Consider the following 22941-nt stretch of genomic DNA (forward strand, 5'->3'; position numbering starts at 1 on the left):
AACAGGTCCAGGCCACACCAGGAAACCTTTCAACAGGTCCGATGCGCCTGGGTCACACCAAGAGGAGAAAAATTCTTACTATAATTTTACAGAGAGGGGATAGTCACCATTTGACTCGCCCTCGGTACCAGTTTTAGACTACACCGATTACTCCACCACATCCAAAGGATCCTGCCGACTACGCCAAAAATGTTACGACCCGCCCCAGAAAAAGGGAGGGGGGTAACCCAGGTTTTTATCAATAATTCCCTTGGGGTGGATTAGAGTGAAACGACACTGAATAATCGGTGTCTGAAAACATATACTGGCAAGATTTATTTTAACAATTCTGTATCAACAGGCATGCTAGCAGTTTGGGTGTTGTCATATAACAATGTGACATAGAGATAACCTTTGGGGGGGGGAGAAAATGCATAGGGGACAATTTTGCATCAACAGGTATGCTAGAATTTTGGGTGCTGACATATAACAATGTGGCACAGAGATAACCTTTGGGGGGGGGAGAAAATGCATAGGGGAGAGAAAGGCAGGATAAGAGTAAGGGAGAGTAAGGGAAAGAAAAGCTGAGAGTGGACAGATGTATATAGTCACTGACCACGGGGTCCAGCGATGAAACTTAGTAGTTGCAACTTCCATGTCTGTCAGTTGAAGTGGTGGCCTTGATCTGCTGGGGGTGAAGGAGGGAAGCCCCCACGCTCCAAGAAGTTATGAGTTATTATATCCATGGTCAGTGTCACGGACCATGCCTCGAACCTCCAACCTCTCCTTGGGCCTGCGCAGAGCTTTTTTTCTGGTCTGGTTCCCGCCCTTTTCCAGACTGGCAGAGGGGGGGATGGGCTCCTATGGTCCATCAGAGGTCCCTCCCCTTCAGGGCCCGACACCTTCAATTGCCCATCAGAGGTACAATGCAACAGTCAAAAGCCTGCAAGCTCGGCTCTTCACTGGAGGGAGGGACAGGTCCAACTGTCCATCTGAGAAAAAGTCAAAAGCCTGCAAAAGTCTCCTAGAATGCATAAATCATTAACCATTTCAGTCTTTGACAGGGCCCCAGAACTGGATGCAGTACTCCAGGTGGGGTCTCACCAGAACAGAACAGAGGGGTAGAATCACCTCCCTCAACCTGCTGGCCACATTGCTTTTGATGCAGTCCAGGATACGGTTGGCTTTCTGGGTTGCAAACACACATTGCCAACTCATGTCCAGTCTCTCATCCACCAGCATCCCCAAGTCCTTCTCCACAGGGCTGCTCTCAATCCCTTCATCCCCCAGCCTGTGTTGATAAATGGGAATTGCTCTCAGCCAGGTGCAGCACCTTGCACTTGACCTTGTTGAACCTCATGAGAGTCCCATGGACCCCCTTCTTGAGTTTGTCCAGGTGGAAGGTATTTAAACCATTACCCTGAACATGAAAACGTGTATTCATACAACAGTAAAGCTTATTACATCACTTAGCAAAGGCTTAGCTTGCAGCAGGCAGAGAAAAGGGTGAGTAGAGTGAGGGAAGAACTGTCAGTGAATTCCTGTCTTCATCTCTAGCTTGTTAATACTCAACTTTTATGACTGGGATTCTCTGTGACAGTAGTGAAGTAGACCCGTGTTGCCAGTTTTATTGTGCTAGTAAGTATCAGTAGTGGGTGAGACATTGCTTCAACCCTCTTCTGCAGTGATGGTATTCTTTTAAAACTTGTCCTGTTATTGTAACTGCAATTACAAAAAAAGTAATAATTTTGGAAAGTTCAAACTCCTTCAGAATGTGGACTTTTCTAGTAATCTAGAGGGTCTCCCTGTTTTCCAGTATTGCCTAGAAAAAGTAAGACTGCCCCTTATTAAGTTTTTTCATATTCATCAAAAGAAGGTAGGAATTTGGATTTATATCCTTTACTGTGCTTTATGAGGCGTGCACATACAAATTCTAAAATTAGTTGCTTTGCTAACCTCTTGGAGCAGTGCTAAGATGTAGATACATTAAATGCTCTTTGTTTAAAAGTATGAAGCTTTCTGTTTCTGGCAACTGTTGAAGGAAAATATGATTTGTCTGAGGGAAATGTATTTTGAGTTCCTTTAGCCCTTTATGCATTGATGTGGGCATTTTGCTTTAAGATTTTTTCCACTAAGTTGATTTAGGGCTTATTTAAGTACTTAATAAGGGGGAAGCAAACATCTTTAAAGAGTATTTTTCAGAATATTTATTATCTTGCCAGTTCTTTACAGTCAAAGCCAAGGTGAGCTGCTCTGGAGCCAAGGCAGATCTTGGTGTACAGGGGGGTTTCCTGAGGCAGGGAAATGCCAGGACAGCAGAGACCCACCAGGAGCCTACAGTTCTTGTGAGGCCTGGGCATTGCCAAAGCAACTGCAACCACCTCCACACCTATAAAAAACAGCCTAAGGAGTGCTAGTGACCAGGGTGTGGCACAGCAATTTGTGCGACAGTTTGCGTGGAAGGGTGCACAGAAAGAGCTCAAAAAGCCCATTCACTTGGTGGTCGTCACCCTCCCAGAAGGAACTTATCTGTGGTATCCACACAGCAGAAAGCTATGTCCTCTGCACTCACTAGAACTGATGTGGCAGTCTAGACAGCTCCCACAAAAACATGTAGCCACCCACATCTCAGGCTGGAGGACATGCCAGAGACTTTCACTAGTACCTGATGACAGTAGTGAGAACACCTGTGTGAGGTGTGACCAAATAGATGATCTGCTCAGCCTGGTGGCAGAGCTATGAGAGGAAGTAGAAAAGTTAAGGAGCATCAGGGAGTGTGAGAAAGAGATAGATTGTTAGAATCGTGCTCTGCCCTCCCTGAGACAGAAACAGGAACATTCACCTGAAAAAACACAAGACTGGGGGATCCTATATCCTCCCCCCACCAGGCAGAAGGCAGTAATTTAAAGGCAAGTCTACACTTCAGGTGGCAGGCGAACTGCCTGCTTTGCCTTCCCAAGTGCCTCTATATAACAGGTATGATGAGGCTCTGGATCTGGAGAAGGTTAGTCAGTTGATGTGGATGATGGTCCATCTACACCAAGGTCAGAAATGCATACCCCCTGTATCACAACCACCTCCGTGAGGGAGAAAAGACAGGTTATAGTTGGAGGTGACTCCCTTCTGAGGGGAACAGAGGATCCAATATGCTGGACAGACCCTCCTTTTAGGGAGGCCTGCTGCCTCCCTGGAGCTTGGGTTAAAGACATCATTAGGAAACTTCCTAGCCTGGTATGGTCCTCAGACTATTAGCAATTATTTCTCTTCCACGTGGGTGCTGATGAATCTGCAACACATAGCTCAAGGGCAATCAAGAGACTTCAGGGCCTTGGGACAGTTGATAAGGAAATCTGGGGCACAGGTTATTTTTTCCTCTATCCTTCCAGTTGCAGGCAGCAATACTGGAAGAAACATGGGCCCAGGCTATTGATATATGGCTTCATGGTTGGTGTCAACACCACAATTTTGGTTTTTTTGATAATGGGATGGCCTACATGGCACCAGGCCTGCTGGTGTCAAATGTCATTCACCTTTCTCAAATAGGGAAGAGGGTCTTTGCTCACAAGCTAGTGGGGTTCATTGACAGAGCTTTAAACTAGACATGAAAGGGGAGGGGGATAATATCAGGCTTGCCCATGGCAAGCCATGGGACAATGCACCAAGGTTTGAGGGATGGGGTGCTAACCAAGGAACCTCAGCCTGTTGCTCTAAGATGTACTGGGTACACTGGAGCACACTTGAAGCATTATGGAGATGAGCCAGGGGCTCCTGAGGTAATAAGAGCCAACAGGGAAACACCCATGAAATATCTCAAAGGAATTAAGGGGTGTTTCTCAAGGAAGGTGACATGGCTGACAGCCCAGTTGAAGTGCCTCTACACCAATGCATGCAGCATGGGCAACAAACAGGAGGAGTTGGAAGGCACCGTGCTGCTAGAAAGCTACAACCTAGTTGTCATTGCTGAAACTTGGTGGGACAAATCCCATGACTGGAGTGCAGCTACTGATGGTTACAGTCTGTTCAGAAGGGGAAGGAGGGGTGGAGGGGTTGCCTTCTTTGTCAAGAAATTCATAGATCGTGAAGAGCTGTCTCTGAAGAATAGCCACAAGCAGGTCAAAAGCTTATGGGTAAGAGTCAGAGACCGAGGCAACAAAGGGAACTTTGTGGTTGGTGTCTACTACAGGTTGTCTGATCAAAGGGAGCCTATTGATGAAGCCTTCTTGCTCTAGCTACAGGAGGCATTGCACTCACAGGTTCTCGTCCTGCTGGGGGACATCAACTACCCTGACATTTGCTAGCAAAGTAGCATGGCAAGCTGTAGGTAATACAGGAGACTCCTGGAATGCATGGAGGATAACTTCTTGAGCCAGGTAATAGACAGCCCTACCAGAGGGGATGCGTTACTGTACCTGTTGGTCACCAACACAAGTGAGCTAATCAGGGACATCAAGCTGGAAGGCAGCCTGGGCTGCAGTGATCATGCATGCACTGGTGGAGTTCGCAGTCATGAGGGATACGGGTCTGACGAAGAGTAAAGTTAGGACCCATAATTTTAGGAAAGCAAACTTACAGCTCTTCAAGGAGTTAGTCAATAGAATCCCCTAGGAAACTACCCTCAGGGACAAGGGAGCAGAACAGAGCTGGCAGATCTTAAGGCATTCTTTCAGTAAAGCAAAAGATCTCTCAATCTCCAAGTGTAAGAAATCAGGCAAGGAAGGCAAGAGACTGGCAAGGGTGAGTCAAGATCTACTGATCAAACTAAAGGATGGGAAGGAAATGCACAGATAGTGAAAGCAAGGACAGGTATCCTGTGAAGAGTATAGGGACACAGTCTGGTTGTGTAGGAATGGGGTCAGGAAGGCAAAGGCACAACTGGAGCTGATCTTAGCAAGGGATGCAAAGAATAATGAGAAGGGCTTCTACAGCTATGTCAACCAGAAAAGGAAGGTCAAAGAAAGTGTACAATGCAATGAACAAGGCTGACAAACTGGTAACAATGGACAAGGAGAAGGCTGAGCTACTGAACAACTCTTTTGACCCAGTCTTCAATGGCAACCTCTTTTCCTACACCTCTCAAATGAGTGGACACCAGGATGGGGACTGGGGGAGCAAAGTCCCTCCAACTGTAAGTAAAGATCAGGTTCATGACCACCTGAAGAACCTGAACGTACATAAGTCTATGGAACCCAATGAGATGCATTCCAGAGTCCTGAGGGAATTGGCTGATGTAGTTGCCAAGCCAATCTGTGATATTTGAAAAGTCACAGCAGTCAGGTGAGGTCCCCGGCAACTGGAAAAAGGGAAACATTGTACCCATCTTAAAAAAGGGTTGAAAGGAGGACCCTGGGAACTACCAACCTGTCAACCTCACCTCTGTGCCTGGGAAGATCATGGAACAGGTCCTCCTAGAAGCTATGCTAAGGCACATGGAAGACAGGGAGGTGATCCAAGACAGCCAGGATGGCTTCCCCAAGGGCAAGTCCTGCCTGACAAACGTAGTGGCCTTCTATGATGGAGTGACTGCATCAGTGGACAAGGGAAGGGCTACAGATGTTATTTATGTGGACTTCTGTAAAACGTTTAACACAGTTCCCCACAACATCCTTCTCTCTAAATTGGACAGAGATGGATTTCAAGGGTAGACTATTTAGTGGATAAGGAACTGATTGGATGGTTGCATCCAGAGAGTAGGGGTCAACGACTCAGAGTCCTGATGGACATCAGTGACCAGTGGTGTCCCTCAGGGGTCTGTATTGGGACCAGTCCTGTTTAATGTCTTCATCAATGACATAGTGGAATCAAGTGCACCTTCAGCACATTTGTAGATGACATCAAGCTGAGTGGTGTGGTTGACATGCCTTGGGGACAGGATGTTGCAAAGGGACCTGGACAAGCTCGAGAAGTGGGCCCATGGGAACCTCATGAGGTTCAATGTTAAGGAAACTTTCCCATCTGACCATTCAGGAGCCACTCTGGGAGTTACACTTGCACCACCTCAGACTTGTAACTACTAGGACTGAAGCCCCTTCACAGCGGGTGGTTCCAGTGAGCCAACGCATGCCCTGCTTGACTCCCTACACACATCACACTCACACAGTCAGACATGTTTCCCTTACTAGCTTGACCCTACATTTCCCATAGCAGTCTCAGACATCTGATTCCTTTAAGTGTTTTAATTGTACTGCCACAATATAACAGCTTGAACTAGTACCTCCAGGGAGGAATCCCTGGGCTTTTATAGTCTTACAGTCTGTGCACCCAATCCAATGGTGATATGTAGACTGGGATCTTCTCATTGTTCATTGGCTCCTGCAGAGTCTCTGGGTGACCAGCCACCTGGTTGGTCATAGCAGGTCTGTTTTCCCTGCTTGCAAAGGGTCAGTACTAGTTCATGGCTTGTTGCCTGGGACTCCAGCCATTTCCCCCCACCTAGCACGCAATTTGCAGCTTGCACTACAGCTTGCACATGGAGCTGCCTGTGCTAGATGTATTCCTCAACATTCAGCAAGGCAAAGTTGTGCTGGTTTTGGCTGAGGTAATTTTCTTCACAATGGCTGGTATGAGGCTATGTTTTAGATTTGCACTGAAAACAGGGTTGATTATATAGAGATGTTTCTGTTACTGGTGAGCAGTGCTCACACGGTGTCAAGGCCTTTTCTATTCCTTGTACAACCCCACCAGTAGAGTAGAGTGGAGGTGCACAAGAAGTTGGGAGGAGACACAACTGGGACAGCTGATCCTAACTGACCAAAGGGATATTCCATATCGTATGGCATCATGCTTGGCATATAAAGCTGGGGGAAGAAGGAGGAAGGGGGAATGTTCAGAATTATGGCATTTATCTTCCCAAGTAAACATTATGCCCTGCTTTCCTGGAGATGAGAAACACCTGCCTGCCGATGGGAAGTGGTGAATGAATTCCTTGTTTTACTTTACTTGTGCACATGGCTTTTGCTTTCCCTATTAAACTGCATTTATCTCAACCCATGAGTTTTCTAGCTTTTACCCTTCCGATTCTCATCCCCATCCCACTGTGGAGGAGTGAGTGAGCGGTTGTGTGGGGCTTGGTTGCCAGCTGGCGTTAAACCACAACATGAGTGCGAGGTCCTGCACCTGGGTTGGTGCAATCTCAGATATCAGTACAGACTGGGGGATAAAGGGATTGAGAGCAGCCCTGCAGAGAAGGACTTGGGGGTATTGGCAGATGAAAAGCTGGACATGAGCCAGCAACATGCGCTCGCAGCCCAGAAAGCCAAACCTATCCTGGGTTGCATCAAAGGAAACATGGCCAACTGGTCAAGGGAGGTGATTCTGCTCTTCTATTCTCTCTTCTCACCTGGAGTACTGCATCCAGCTCTGGAGTCCTCAGTTCAGGAAAGACATGGACCTGTTGGAGCAGGTCCAGAGAAGGGCCATGAAAATGATCAGAGGGATGGAACACCTGCTCATTGCAGGGAGGTTGGACTAGATGACCTTTAAAGGTCCATTCCAACCAAAATCATTCTATGATTCTTCTGTTAACTTTAACTTCCAGTAGAATAACTAGAGTGTTTATGTGGAGTTAAATAATAAATCATTCCTGTAAGGAGCTGCTTATGCACTCTCATTCATAAATACTCTATTTTGTCCTGGTCCACAAGGATAGAAACTGTCCTCTGATATAATGAAATCACTTCTGAATCCCTGGTTGTTGCTGAACAAAGACAGAAATTCATGTTAAAATTTTAAGTCTGGCAGAACTAGCTTTTGTGCCAGATAGCATGAAAATAGTAGTTGTAATGGTTCTTACTACTGTTGTATCTTTTTTTGTTCCAAGAGGTAAAACTGCGAAGTTGTAATGCCAATGCATTTTCTTTAGTAGAAATTCAGTAGTTAACCATTAACAAGGTCTACCAATGAGAAAATGTCAGTATTGAGCTAAACTGAGCACCAAAAAAGCAGATTTTTAAGACCAATATTATAAGAAATATTTGAGTATTCAATATGTATTAAAGATTCTAGAACAGCTTCTTGCAGATCTTGTTTTACTGAGAAGCCTTTTTACTTAGCTGATTTTTTTTGCTCTGTTACATGTAAGACAAAGACCTTTCATTAAAAGAGTGGTTTTTTTTTAATTTTCCTTTTGTATCTTAATATTAAGGCTGACAGTCCTGCACTAATTTACTTGCCTGATTGTAAGAAAAAATAATTAACTAGCATGTTCAAAAAAGTACAAATATCTATCCAGTAATTACTGTAGAATAAGTATCAGTTATTGCAGCTGTAGAAACCTCTTTTTCATTTTAGGTTTGAAAATATTTTATGACAGATTTTTTTCCTTGCTATACACCTGATATTACTTGAATTTTCATGTTCACTACTTTCAGTTGCAAACGTTTACTTTAACCTGAAACTTAGAAAACTATAAAAACAAACATATTGCTGAGAGAGGATGTTGATTTATTGTCAGCATGCTTATGTTTTGTTTAAAAATGCACGTTTTGGGTATTACCTTAACAATTGCAATAATTTATTATATGAACATAATTAAGACTTTCTTTTGCTTATGCTTCTGCAGTCCATACAGTGACACTGTTTCTTAATATCTTTGGATGTTTGGCCTGGTTTTACATTGATGCTACACGAGGGGTTGATTTTGGATTGAGTATCCTCTGGTTCTTGCTTTTTACCCCTTGTTCTTTTGTCTGCTGGTACAGACCACTTTATGGAGCTTTCAGGTAAGAACTTCAGCTTGACTTAAAATATTTTTAAAAAATACTTCACTTTGCTGAAATGCATGAACATTCCAGAATTTGCTTGTTTATCATTAAGATAATCCTTCAATATAATTTCATTAGAAACAAATAGAACATTTGCCATTAATTTGATTGCTGTATCTGAAATGTCAATGGCAGTGGTTAGGATTATCATAGAATATCCTTTAAAATATTTTAAAACTATTTACTCCTGAGAGCACTGAAGGTCCAGGAGTGCATCTGAAATGTTTGTATGCCAATGCATGCAGTATGAGAAACAAGCAAGATTAACTGGAAGCATCAGTTCCCAGAGCTGTGATATCATTGGTATTAGTGGGACTTAGTGGAATGAGTCCCACGACTGGAGTGCTGGGATGGAGGGCTACAGGCTGTTCAGGAGGGATAGGCAGGGCAGGCGAGGCAGAGGAGGAGTTCCACTGTATGTAAGGGAGAGGTTTGATTTTACAGCCCTTACAGTTAGTGATGATGTGGGTGAGGATTAGAGGGATACAAAATAAAGGAAATGTCTTAGTGGGTGTCTACTACCAATTGCCCAGACAGGATGATAGCACTGATGAGTTATTCTATAGGCAATAGAAATCTCTGGATCAGTGACCCTTGTCCTCATGGGAGATTTCAACTTCCCAGGCATCAACTGGGAATACCATATTGCTGTGACAGACAAGTGTGGGAAATTCCTGAAGTTTGTGAAAGCTTACTTTTTAACACAAGGACTCAGGGAGTCCACTAGGAAAGATGCCCTCCTAGACTTGTTTGTGACTAGAGAAGGATTCATGGGAGATGTGATGGTAGGTGGCTGTCTTGGCCACAGTGACCATGGCTGAGTTTAAAATTTTCAGTGTAATGAGAAAAAAGGTCAGCAGAGTTCTAAGCTATTCAGGGAGCTACCTAGCAGAGTATCCTGATTTTGAGGGCTTAGGAGTCCACAAGTGCTGGTCAGTTTTTGAGAACCACATTTTAAAAGTGCAGGAGCAGGCAATTCCAGTGTGTCAAAGGCCAAGCAAGTGGGGCAGAAGACCAGCTTGGCTGAACAGGGAGCTCTTTGTGGAACTCAAGAGGAAAAAGAAATTGTATGACCTCTGGAAGAAAGGTCAGGCTTAGCAGGAAGATTACAGAGCCATGGTTCACATATGCAGGGAGAAGACATGAAATGCCAAAGCTGAGCTAGAATTCAAACTGACCAGTGTTTTGTCAGACAAGAAGGGCTTTAAGTATGTCAATAGCAAGAGGAGGGCTAAAGAAAACATTGGACCAATACTTGATGGTCATTTGAATAACAGGGATAAAGAAAAAACAGAGACATAAAATGCTTTTATTGTCTCTTTAAAAATACTGAGTCAGAGGACCATGAGTGTGGGAACAGTGACTTTCCATTTGTAGATGCTGAAATTGTAAGGGACCAGCTGTATCAGCTGAATGTTCATCAGTCCATGGGGCCTGACAAGATTTGTCCCAGAGTTCTGAAGGACCTACCGCATCTTATGGCAGGACCCCTCTCGATCATCTACCAAAGATCTTGGGAGTCTGGGGAGGTCCCTGCTGACTGGAAGCTAGCCAGTGTTATTCCAATCTACAAAAGGGCATGAGGGAAGACCCAGGGAACTACAGACCTGTTAGTTTAATCTCAATTCCTGGAAAAATTATGGACGAGGTCATACTGGGTACTATTGAAAGACATTTAAAGAATAATGCAATCATCAGGCACAGTCAAGATGGGTTCACAAAGGGAAAGTCCTGTTTAACTAATTTGATATCTTTCTGCGATAAAGTCAATCACCTAGTGGATGAAGGGAAGGCAGTGGATGTAGTTTTTCTGGATTTTAGTGAGACTTTTGATACTGTCCCAAACAGCATCCTTCTGGACAAGTTGTCCAACTGCAAGATGAGCAAGTTCATGGTGTACTGGGTGAAGAGCTGACTGAAGGGCAGAGCTCAAAGGGTTGTAGTGAATGGGGCTGCATCTGGCAGGTGACTATTCACTAGCAGTATTCCTCAGGGTTCAATTCTAGGGCCAGTCCTGTTCAATATTTTTATCAATGATCTGGATGCAGGAGTTGAATGCACCATTAGCAAGTTTGCTGATGATACTAAACTGGGATGTGCTGTTGACTCTCTCAAGGGACAATAGACCTTGCAGAGGGATCTAGATAGGTTGGAGCACCAGGCAACCATTGGTGGCATAAAATTTAACAAGTCCAATTGCCAGATCCTGCACCTGGGACAGAGTAATGCTGGACACAAGTATAAATTGTGAGAGGAGTGGCTGGAGAGCAACCCTGCAGAAAGGGATGTGGGGATGCTGGTCGGCACCAGGCTCAATAGGAGTCAGCAGTGAGCCCTTGCAACCAAGAAGGCAAACTGCATTCTGGGGTGCATCAAACACAGTAGAACCAGCCAGTCAAGAGAGGTGATCATCCTGCTGTATTTAGCAGAGAGTCACCAGTATTTTTAATTGATAGCATTTCATTTTCATCATAAATCCTACATATTCTCTCTTAGTAGTGTTCTTTTATATGAAATAATTATTCCTGATTTGGTGGAGTTCAGTGTCATGTTATCTTTCAGGGTTTTAGATTTCCTTAGCATTTCTTAGTGAATATTTATTGTTTGGAAAAGGAAAACTACTACTTGCATATTCAACTTTCAATCATTTGTTCAACTGAAATAGTCATTGAACTGAATTTGTTGAATAAATAGAAATTAACAAATTCCCTTCTGCAGAAAGAGCTATTACTGGCAAATTCTGGTTCACTGACTTAAGTGATTTTTAATTCCTTTAGAAATTTGGTAGAAAGCATATCATGCAGTCATTAATTTTCATAGTAATACATTGAGGTCTTTGAGATTCTGCCTGTATGTTTATATTTGGGGTTTTTTTCACAGGCTTTTAATGCTTTCCATCTTTGTCAGGGTAGCGTTTTAGTAATTTAAACAGCAAACATTTTGTATATTTTATTTTAAAACAACAGCTGCTTCAGTATTCTGATCTGAATTGTGTTTCAGTAATTCCATATTAGATTTTATTGTCTCTTACAAGTAAAATATTTTCTTCTCATCATGCCAGCACTGTGAACTTCAGTCTGAAAGTGGACCGGATTTTTGTTCTTAATGCATTGTAACAAAAGTTGTATGTTTAGTCTAAGAGGCCCTGCTGTGTGCTGAACGGAACACTAAGAAATAGTATCTGGCTGTTTGTTAGTCTTGCCTCTGTTAGAGGTGCAAGTGGCAAAAGTACTATATTAAAGAAGTAGCAGCAGTTCTTACAAATAAACACTCTACAAACCCACAGAATTACTGATATTTCAAGTCACCATCAATAAAATATAAAAGCAGTTTTCCTCTAGTTAATGCAGAAAAAAAATTTAGGTTGGTACTACAATATATGTAAAAAGTAATAAATTTCCTGGCTGCATTAATTTCCCCCCCCTCTTTCAGGAGTGACAGTTCATTCAGGTTCTTTGTGTTCTTCTTTGTATATATCTGTCAGTTTGCTGTACATATACTTCAAGCTGCAGGATTTCAAAGATGGGGAAACTGGTGAGTATTCTGCTTTCTGTAGTATTGTACTGTCTGTAAGACAAACGCTCATATTTGATATAGAAACTACAAACCAGTCTGTGTTTTTAAAAGAAAAAATAATCTTGTGTTCACTGGAATTCTTACATTTAGCACTCAAAAAAGCATTTTTGGAGTGCTCTTAACAAGAAAAAGTATGTGAAACATATCCCAAGAGTGTGAGATACTTCTGTTATTAGGCTAGTCAAAATTTTCTTTCAGTGTAAGCCACTATCGTGGTTTCACCCCAGCCAGCCACCACCAAGCTCCACACAACCACTTGCTCACTCCCCCACCAGGGGGATGGGAGAGAGAATTGGAAGGGTAAAAGCTGGAAAATTCATGGGTTGAGATAAAGACAGTTTAATAGGGAAAGCAAAAGCCACACACACAAGCAAAGCAAAACAAGGAATGTATTCATTGCTTCCCATGGGCAGGCAGGTGTTCAGCCATCTCCAGGAGAGTAGGACCCCATCACATGTGACAGTTACTTGGGAAGACAAATGCCATCACTCCAAACGTTCCTCCTTTCCTCCTTCTTCCCCCCACTTTATATACTGAGCATGATGTCACATGGTCTGGAATATCCCTTTGGTCAGTTGGGATCACCTGTCCTGGCTGTGTCTCCTTCCAACCTCCCACACACCCCCAGCTTCCTTGCCAGCATGGCAGTTATGAGAAGCAGAAAAGACCTTGGTTGTGTGTAAACCCTGCTCAGCAATAGCAAAACCAGCTCTGTATTATCAACTCTGTGTTCAGCACAAATCCAAAACACAGCCCCATACCAACCACTGTGATGAAGCCTAACTCTACCCCAGCCAAAACGAGCACAGCCACTTTGAACTACTCTTTTATATATTACCTCTCCTCTTTTAGTGGTGTATGGAGAAGTAATTTGCTCTATATTTAGGATAAATAAATAAGCAAAACTTGGAGAAAATGAGAATAATTTAGGCTGTAATATTTTACTCTTTGAATATTATTTTGTATCGTTTGTTATTTCTAATTATATTAATATACTGATGAAATTTATTGTTAAAATTTGAAGAATGAAGCAATAATGTATTTGAGTGAATATAGTGTTATATCTTTGATATTATTTGAAAAACTCATTTGTCTGAGTCAGCTTCTTATTCTGTAATAGTTGATTTTTCATTTTGATGGTTATAAATATTTAAGCTTTTACTTGAAGTTTTTATATAGGTATAGCTTTATTTGAAGCTTCAAGGTCTAATATTAAGATTTTACAAGGAAAAACTATTGGGAATCGCTCACCCTTCTTGGAAGAAAAACAAAACAACAAACTTGAATTAACAAAAAGCATGGTTGTAGTAGTCAACTGATAGCATGGAGAGCTATGACTGGCAATAATGTACCTGGGTAATGACATTTCTGTGTATCACTGGTTTTCTGCTGACCTCCAAATGTACATAAGGCAGAAAAAACATCATTACTTTAGAACTGGAGTGTAAGAAAAAATCCTGCTTTATTATTTTTGCTCTCAAAGCCACTATTTTGCTTTTTCATAGATACCTCGATTGACATGAACAAAGTAAAAAAGTGATTTTAGAGGACCAACTCTCCAAGTATGGGGTGTGTGCTTTTAAGGATACTTGGGTAAGGGGTATGAAAAGTAGCAGATCATCATCAGATGCTAATTGCAGTTTTGATTTTGGAGTTCTGTGGTAGAGTCCAGTTGAACATAGGGGATATCAAAGCAATTTGAAACAAGTAGAAGAAAGTTTTATGGTTGTTTGGGTTTACAGAAATTTTTTGCTCTTTTTGGTGAAAGAATCTTTTCTGTCTTAATGTGTTATTTTTCCTAAGGCGACCTGATTTTTGTGAATTCAAGTTTATGTTGATGTTTCAAATTTGAAGAATGGGGAAATATTTGAAGTAGATACTGATATAGCAATCTGTTCTCTTAATCTGACACTATCTACTTAAAAAAATATATTAACCCCAATTGAGGAAGCATCACTGTGTGGATACAATGAAATTAATTTTCCCACAGAAGCTCTGTCTGTGTGCCATATTTTTTCTTTTCTTTTTGAAGAAGTTAGACGCTATCTTTTTAGGGAAATTTTCTCTTCCACAAAGTTATGTAGCCTTAAATTATTCTAAAATGAGAGTATGACAAAAAAAACCCAAGAAGTTGATGAGCAACTCTCTAATGTCTTTCTTAATTTCTTCACAGCTCTCCTCAAGAATAATCATCTTTGCTAAAATTTTCCTTATAATTTCATTGCATGTGTTGGGAAAATTGCAGCTAAGCTATAAAAGCTTATTATAGAACAGAAATATACTCATGTATAATTTTCATTAGTTTTTCTTCAAAAATATTCAGTTGATCAGAACCAGGATATTGTAAAGCTTCCCTTGATGTGGATACCTGTGGTTGAATGGTTCCTGTGCTGTGCTAGTCAAGTTTGTCTTTTCTTTTTTCTTCAGTGGGTGGATTTCATCTCTTACTGGTCTTAATAAGAGTATCCCTGTTGGCATTATGATGATAATCATAGCTTCACTTTTCACAGCATCTGCTGTTATTTCATTAGTTATGTTTAAAAAGGTAAGTTACTTATTATTCCCCTCTTCTGTTTTCTGTGTTCTGGAATTTACTTTCCTGCTTGAGAGGTACTTGCTCAGAAAGTAATGGGGATTAAATTATATTCTTGGGCATGTGCCTGTACCTTACCTTTTAACAACTGTGCTTAACTAGTACTTTTTTGCTTATACTGTCATGGAATTATGAAATGCTGTTTTAACAGTGCACTTATTTCCGCAAACTAAAATGGGGAAGGATAGCTTTGAATAAGAGAAGTTGGGAGGTGAACCCCCAATGAAAGGGTAGGTGAATGCACTGGATACTAAGATAGGGACCTGTAGATGCAAGATTGCAATTTTCAAATCTGTGGTTATTCATCAGGCTGAGTGAAGCATGATTCAAATGATTGCTAAGTTTCAGCTCATATAAAAATCATTCCCATTAAAATCAATAGAAGAGTGAGATGCCTGGCACCTCGGAAAAGGATTTTTATTTCTCTGCTTGCATTATTTTAACATTTTGCTGTCAATTAATGATTGCATAGCATAAAAGCTCAGATGCTTTTCTCCCTTGGTTTCTTTTTGTGAATTTCCATCCAGAAGGCCTCAGTTTAGATAATAATATTCTAGTAAGTATTTTATGTTGCTTTGATTAAATGTAACTGAGAATTCTGCTGCTGATGTGCTGGTAATTCTAATAATTCAACCTCAGTTACAGTTACATTTGAAGGTTTTCATGTACCCAAACTCTACTGGCCTATTTACAGTAAGGTAGAAACTTCCCTTCTCCTTGTTTGATTTTTGCATAAATACTCAGGTATAAGAGAAAGAAACTGTTGCCTTAAGATCGAGAGCCAAAAAAGACTCCAGGCAAATGCATCTGGATTCTTTTCAAAAAAACATGTATACTCAGATATGATCTGGTGACATTTATAACAACAAAAAAAGTTACAACATGAATTTTCCTGCTACATTTATAGAATCATAGAATCATTAAGGTTGGAAAAGACCTTTAAGATCAAGTCCAACCGTCAACCCAGCACCACCACCATGTTCATCAATAAACCATGTCCTCAAGTGCCATATCCATATGTTTTCTGAACACTTTCAGGGATGGTGACTCTACCACTTCCCTGGGCAGTCGACTTCAATGCTTTACAACCCTTTCTGTGAAGAAATTTTTCCAAATATCTAATCTAAACCTCCTCTGGTGCAACTTGAGGCCATTTCTTCTCATCTTGTCGCTTGTTACCTGGGAGAAGAGACTGACGCCCACCTCACTACGACCTCCTTTCAGGTAGTTGTAGAGAGAGATAAGGACCCCCTTGAACTTCTTTTTCTCCAGGCTAAACAACCCCAGTTCCTTCAGCTGTTCCTCACAAGACTTATGCTCCAGCCCCTTCCAGCTTTGTTGCCCTTCTCTGGACTCACTCCAGCACTTCAATGTCTTTCTTGTAGTGAGGGGCCCAGAACCTAAACACAAGCTTTTATCATGTGGCCTCACCAGTGCTGAGCACAGGGGAATGATCACTTCCCTAGTCCTGCTGGTCACACTATTTCTGATAAAAACCAGAATGCCACTGGCTTTCTTGGCCACCTGGGCACACTGCTGGCTCATGTTCAGCCAGCTTTCAAACAGCACCCTTTTCCACTGAGCAGCTTTCCAGTTGCTCTTCTCCAAGTCTGTAGCGTTGCATGGTGTTATTGTGACCCAAGTGCAGGATCTGACACTTTGCCTTATTGAATCTCATACAATTGACCAAGACTCATCAAGGTGAAGGGCCTTGAGGGGAAACTGTATGAGGAGTGGCTGAGGTCACTTGGTCTATTCAACCTGGAGAAGAGGAGACTTAAGGGAGACCTCATTGCAGTCTACAACTTCCTCGTGAGGGGAAGAGGAGGGACAGGCACTGATCTCTGTGGTGACCAGTGACAGGATCTGAGGGAATGGCCTGAAGTTGTGTCAGGGGAGGTTTAGGTTGTATATTAGAAAGAGGTTCTTCACCCAGAGGGTGGATGAGCACTGACTGAACAGGGTCCCCAGGGAAGTGGTCACAGCACCAAACCTGACAGAGTTCAAGAAGCATTTGGACAATACTCTGGTGCATGGTGTGACTCTTGGGGATGGTCCTGTGCAGGGCTAGGAGTTGGACTCGATGATCCTTGTGGGTCCCTTCCAACTCAGCATATTCTGTGATTCTGTAAACTTGCTTAGGGTGAACTCGATCTACTTTTCCAGATCATTGATAAAGAAATTAAACAGGTCTGACCCCAATACTGAGCCCTGGGGAACACCACTGGATGTAACTCCACCACCACTCTCTGGGCCCAACCATCCAGCCAGTTTTTTACTCAGTGAAGAGTATACCCATCCACACCATGGAAAATCAGTTTCTCCAGGAGAATGCTGTGGGAAGCGATGTTAAAGGCTTTATTAAAGTCTCGGTAGACAACATCCACAGCCTTTCCCTCATCCACTAAGCAGGTCACTTTGTCATAGAAGGAGATCAAGTTGGTCAAGCAGGACCTGCCTTTCATAAACCCATGCTGACTGGGCCTGATATGTGCTGCCTGATGGCACTCAAAATGATCTGTTCATGACCTTCCCTGGCACTGAGGTCAGGCTGACAGGCCTGTAGTTCCTTGGATCCTCCTTCCAACCTTTCTTGTAGATGTACATCACATTTTCTAACCTCCAGTCAACTGGGACCTCCCCAGTAACCCAGGACTGCTGGAAAGTGATCGAAAGGGACTTGGTGAGTTCTGTCAGCTCCCTGAGTACTCTTGGGTGAATCCCATCAGGCCCCATGGGCTTGTGCAGGTCTAAGTGGCATAGAAGGTTGCTGACCATTCCCTCCTGAATTATGGAGGCTTCATTCTGCTCCCTGTCTCTGTCTTCCAGCTAAGAGGGCTAGGGTACCCTGAGAACTACTGGTCTTGTTATTGAAGGTTGAGGCAAAGAAGACATTAAGTACCTCAGCCTTTTCCTCATCCTTTGTCACTGTTTCCCCCCACATCCAATAAAGGATGGAGATTCTCCTTGGCCCTCCTTTTGTTGTTGATGTATTTGTAGAAACACTTTTTGTTGTCTTTTACATCAGTGGCCATGTTAAGTTCTAACTGGGCTTTGACCGTTCTAATTTTCTCCCTGCATGACCTCATGACATCCTTATAGTCCTCCTGAGTTGCCTGCCCCTTTATCCAGAGGTGGTAAACTCTCTTTTTTCCTGATTTCCAGTCAAAGTTGTCTGTTCAGCCAGGCTGGTCTTCTTCCCTGCTGGCTCGTCTTTTGACGCATGGGGGAGACCTGTTCCTGTAACTTTAACATTTCCTTCTTAAAGCATGTCCCAACCTTCCTGGACTCCTTTGCCTTTCAGGACTGCATTCCAAGGGTCTCTCTCAACCAGTTTCCTAAACAGGCCAAAGTCTGCCTTCTGAAGTCCAAGGTGGCAGTTTTACTGACCCCCCTCCTTACTTCTCTGAGAATCAAAAACTGTCATTTTGTGATCTCTGTGCCCAAGATGGACTCCACCATCACATCATCCACCAGTCCTTCTCTGTTCACAAACAGCAGGTCCAGCTGGGCACCTCTCCTGGTTGGCTTGCTCACCAGCTGTGTCAGGAAGGTCTCTTCCACCCACTCCAGGAACCTCCTGGACTGTTTTCTCTCTGCTGTGCTGTATTTCCATCAGACATCTGGTAAGTTGAGGTCCCTCATGACTACAAAGGCTAATGATGGTGAGACTTCTCCCAGCTGTTTATAGAATATTTAATCTGCCTCTTCATCCTGGTTGGGTCATCTATAACAAATTCCCATCAGGAGATCTGTCTTGTTGGCCTTCTCCCTGATTCTTACCCATAAACACTCAACCCTTTCATCTCTGTCAATTAAGCTCTAGACAGTCAAAACACTCCCTAAGATACAGGGCTACCCCACTGTCCCTCCTTCCTTGCATATCCCTTCTGGAGAGTTTTTAGCCACTCATTGCAGCATTTCAGTTGTGCAAGTCATCCCACCATGTTTCCATGATAGCAACAATGTCATAGTTTTCCATCTGCACAATGACTTCCATTTCCTCCTCTTTGTTGCCCATGCTGTGTGCATTGGTGTAGATGGACTTCAGTTGGGCTAATGACCCTGCTGCCTTTTTGCAGGGAAAAGACCTAATTCCTGTGTGACCATTCTCAGGTACTTATGGGATTTCTAACATCAATAACCCCTGCATCCTTGCTGCTGTATGGATCTTCATCCCCTACCTCCACTGATATGGCAGACCGAAGGACCTTGTTAGCACACCATCCTTCAAGCAGTGGTGTGCCACCCTCAGGCTCATCTCTGCGAAGCCTGGCTTTATCCTTGTCCCCTTTCCAATCTAGTTTAAAACTGTCTAGGAGCCCTGCTAACTCCTGAGACAAGATCCTTTTTCCCCTTTGAGACCCCATGTGTTGCCAGCAGGCTCTGTGTCATGTAAACCAACCCATAATTAAAACCCCCAAAATTCTGCTGGTAACACCAGTCTCAAAGCCAGGTATTCATCTGTACGATCTTCCTGTTTCTTTCCCCATCCTTCCTTGCAACTGACAGGACAGAAGAGAACACTACTTGTGTTTCAGATCCCTCAACCAATCATCCCAAGGCCCTGAGGTCCCTCTTGATTGTCCGCAGACCTCTTGTTGGGACTTCGTTGCTGCCTACCTGGAAAACCAGTAGTGGACCATACCAGGATGGGAAATTTCTTGGTTATGTCCCTTACTTGGGCCCCTATGGGTTGGGTCCAGTTAGCATATCGGGCCCTCTGTTCCTCTCATAAGGGAGTCACCAATGACAACTACCCTTCTTTTTTTCTTAACTGAAGTGATTACCATGCAGGGGTAGGCTGCCCTGCCTTAGGCTACCCCTCCAGCCTGGATGGACCTTCATCCACATTCTCATTTCCCTGGTCCTCAAGTTCCAGAGTCTCATACCTATTGTATAAGGGCACCTGGGAAGATGAGGTAGGTCAGGAGAGGATTCGCCTGCTGCCTCAAGCAGAAACCTGTTTCCATTACCCTCCGTCCCTAAGGTCCTCTCCTGTCTGATGGTGAGAAAGCAGGGGATCCATTGCTTCTTGTGATGTGCACAGCATGTGCATTTGTCTAAGGGATGATATAGAGTACAGCTCCACCAGTCAGTCTCCTCCTCAGAGTCCCTAATACTTCTTAGCCTTTCTACTTCTGCTCTCACCTCTGCCACCAGGCTGAGCAGATCATCCACCTCGTTGCACCTCAGAGAGCTGTTGTCTCTACTGCCATCTAATACCAGTGCCAGGCTCTGGCACTCCCTGCAACCTGATTAGATATGAATCAGAAATAGTATTTGAATTTTAATACTTGATACTTGGAAGTTACTCAGGATTTGGTTGGGGGTTTTTTGTACTAGAGATGATAAGACATATTGTTTAATACTTTTGTTTGCTATACAGAACAATTGCTCATCACATTAGTATAGTGGATATTTATCTGCGTTATTGGGATATTTTATACTTTTTAATGTTGTCCTGGTTTAACCCCAACCAGCAACTGAGTACCATGCAGTTGCTCACTCACTTCTCCCCATACCCTCTGTGGGAAGGAGAATCAGAACAGTTTAATAATTGAAACAAAATAAAATACAATAATAATGATGATAATAACTTTAATGAAAAGGAGAGAGAGGAATAAAACTCAAGAGAAATAAGTCATGCACAATACAATTGCTCACCACCCACTGATCAACGTCCAACCTGTCTCTGAGCAGCAATCATCCCCTCCTGGCCAACTCCCTCAGTTTATATATTTGGCATGATGTTCCATGGTATCCAAGATTCCTTTGGCCAGTTTGGGTCAGCTGTCCTGGCTATGCTCTCATGGCTTTTTGTGAACCTCCTCACTTGCAGAGCATGGGAAACTGAAAAGTCCTTGACTCAGGGTAAGCACTGCTCATCAACAACCAAAACATTAGTGTGTTCTCAACATTATTCTTTACTAAATCTAAAACACAGCACTGTACCAGTTACTGAGAAGAAAATTAACTCTATCCCAGCTGAAACCAGGACAAATGTTCAGTCATAGCTTAGTTTAATAGGTTCTTGCAACTATGTCAATCAGTGCAATTAAGATGTTTCTAAAAATTTAATGTACAAAAAAGTTCAACAGAATGTTACACTGTAAATTCAAAAATACTTTTTTTTTTTTTTATTTCCTGCTGTTGCTTTAAACATGCACACTTAGCACGCCTTATGCTAAGGATGCAGTCTATTTGTGTATTTAAATGTGTTGTTTCAGATAGTAGATAGCACACACATAAACTTGCAAAAAGTTACAGGCATCCCTACAGTCAAACTGCATGGACAGCAGGGCAGTCAGAAGTTGTAGAGTTTGTGGGGGGAAAAAAAATCTGTTTGCTCATTTTCAGATCCTTCCAAACATATGAGCAAATCATATTTTTCCACCACACAGCTCTACTTCGTGTTTGAGACTTTGCTATTACTCTACCAAGAAATGGAAGGCTCAGCACACTTTTTTCACTGCTTTTCCACCTCCCTAGGTGCATGGTCTCTACCGCACAACTGGTGCTAGTTTTGAGAAAGCACAGCAGGAGTTTGCAACAGGAGTGATGTCCAACAAAACTGTACAAACTGCTGCAGCCAACGCCGCATCAACAGCAGCAACCAGTGGAGCTCAGAATGTGTTCAAGGGTAACTGAATGTAGAGAAATATAAAAAGTCATGATGGTTCTCTTCCATTGTACTTTATTTTCCAGTCACTTATTATATTCTCTAAAAACATATACCAAAATGCACACAGCATGTTTGTTTCTTCTGCAGCAGTGCATAGGTAAAATGGGAAATGTTTGGTTTATTTTATAATAAATTTATTTCTTTTAAAAAGATAACCATTCTCTGTGCTTCTTTAAAATGTTGCATTTTGGAATATAAAGTTTTCCTTATTTAGGGAAGATAAATAATTTCAACAATTGGCCTGAGAATGAATTGTGGTATATAATGATCAAATAAATATATTATGAATTTGGAGGGGTTTTTAGTGGTTCACTCTGGTATTTCTTTTTAACTTCAGGAAAGGACTTTGGATCCATTTTTTTTTCTTTGTAAGAACTGTTTTCTCTATTTCTTCTATAAGTGAGGGAGACTGAGAGATGTAGAAGTTTAGGTTTGGCTACTGCTTTTGCAATTTCAGCAGCTGCTGGAGGACAAATACAAGTACGATAGATATAAATTATGTTGGTTTTATTTTTAGGATAAGTCTTTTGATATAAACATGTAAGTTTGCATGAATACTGTTATCTGATCTTGTTTAAATAGTGTTTTGGTCCAAAATTTGCCTGTGCTGCATTATAGTGTTTGTTTGTATCTATTTTCATGGAGTATTCTCTATCTGTGAGAAATTGCTATGGTGCAGAAATGCTGTCTTTAATAGAGTGTGTACTGCAGTCTATAGTTTAAGGAAGTTAACTGATGGTTTCAATCACAGAGCTAAATGATTATATATTTACTAGTTTTAATTTCAGTATTCATGTCTTGGGGTAGTCATTTTGTTGGAAAAGAAAAAAATATTGACCTTTAGAACCCTAGTTTTGTGCCACCCTTCCCTCTTACAAGCAGTGGTATTTTTGTTGTGTTTGGGACGTGTAGATTTGTGTTTAACAGTGGTACAAAATCTCTAGCCTTATCAGTCACAATGTTTACTGCTTGTCCAAAAATCTAAATATACAGTATTTAATTTTCTAAAATAAAGCTTTTTAAGCAATGACACTTAACAGATACATGCATTCATTTTAACATAACTCAGCCATTTCTGTGATTTGATTTAAGCTGGGGGGGAAAAGCTTTTAAACTATTTTGAGTCTGAAAAGTGAGAAATCTTCATCTTTCACAAAGTTAATTTTAGCTGGTTGAACTGGAGTCCTAAGAGGTTAAATTGGTGCTGTGGAACTGAACAGTCCATAATGGTGCATACTATCAAAATATTCTAGAATTGAATCATGTCTTACTATAAAGCAACATTTCTCTCCTTTGAAGGCTATTTGATATTCTTGGATTGCCTCATGAGTCTTATGCACAATAGTTGG

The 22941-nt window shown here is 42.2% G+C and overlaps 1 protein-coding gene across 2 annotated transcripts in view; it reads left to right on the top strand.

Annotated features, from left to right (window-relative positions):
- Positions 1-21558, top strand: part of LOC116780038 (secretory carrier-associated membrane protein 1-like) — a 77282-nt gene extending 55724 nt beyond the window's left edge. For both annotated transcript variants that reach the window (XM_032674546.1, XM_032674547.1), the window contains 4 exons: positions 8537-8696; positions 12171-12272; positions 14742-14859; positions 21400-21558. In XM_032674546.1, coding sequence (XP_032530437.1) covers positions 8537-8696; positions 12171-12272; positions 14742-14859; positions 21400-21558 — 539 coding nt within the window. The remainder of the gene's footprint in view (positions 1-8536; positions 8697-12170; positions 12273-14741; positions 14860-21399) is intronic.
- Positions 21559-22941: the final 1383 nt, after the last annotated feature.

This window comes from Chiroxiphia lanceolata, chromosome W, assembly GCF_009829145.1.
Source record: "Chiroxiphia lanceolata isolate bChiLan1 chromosome W, bChiLan1.pri, whole genome shotgun sequence".
NCBI lineage: Eukaryota > Metazoa > Chordata > Aves > Passeriformes > Pipridae > Chiroxiphia > Chiroxiphia lanceolata.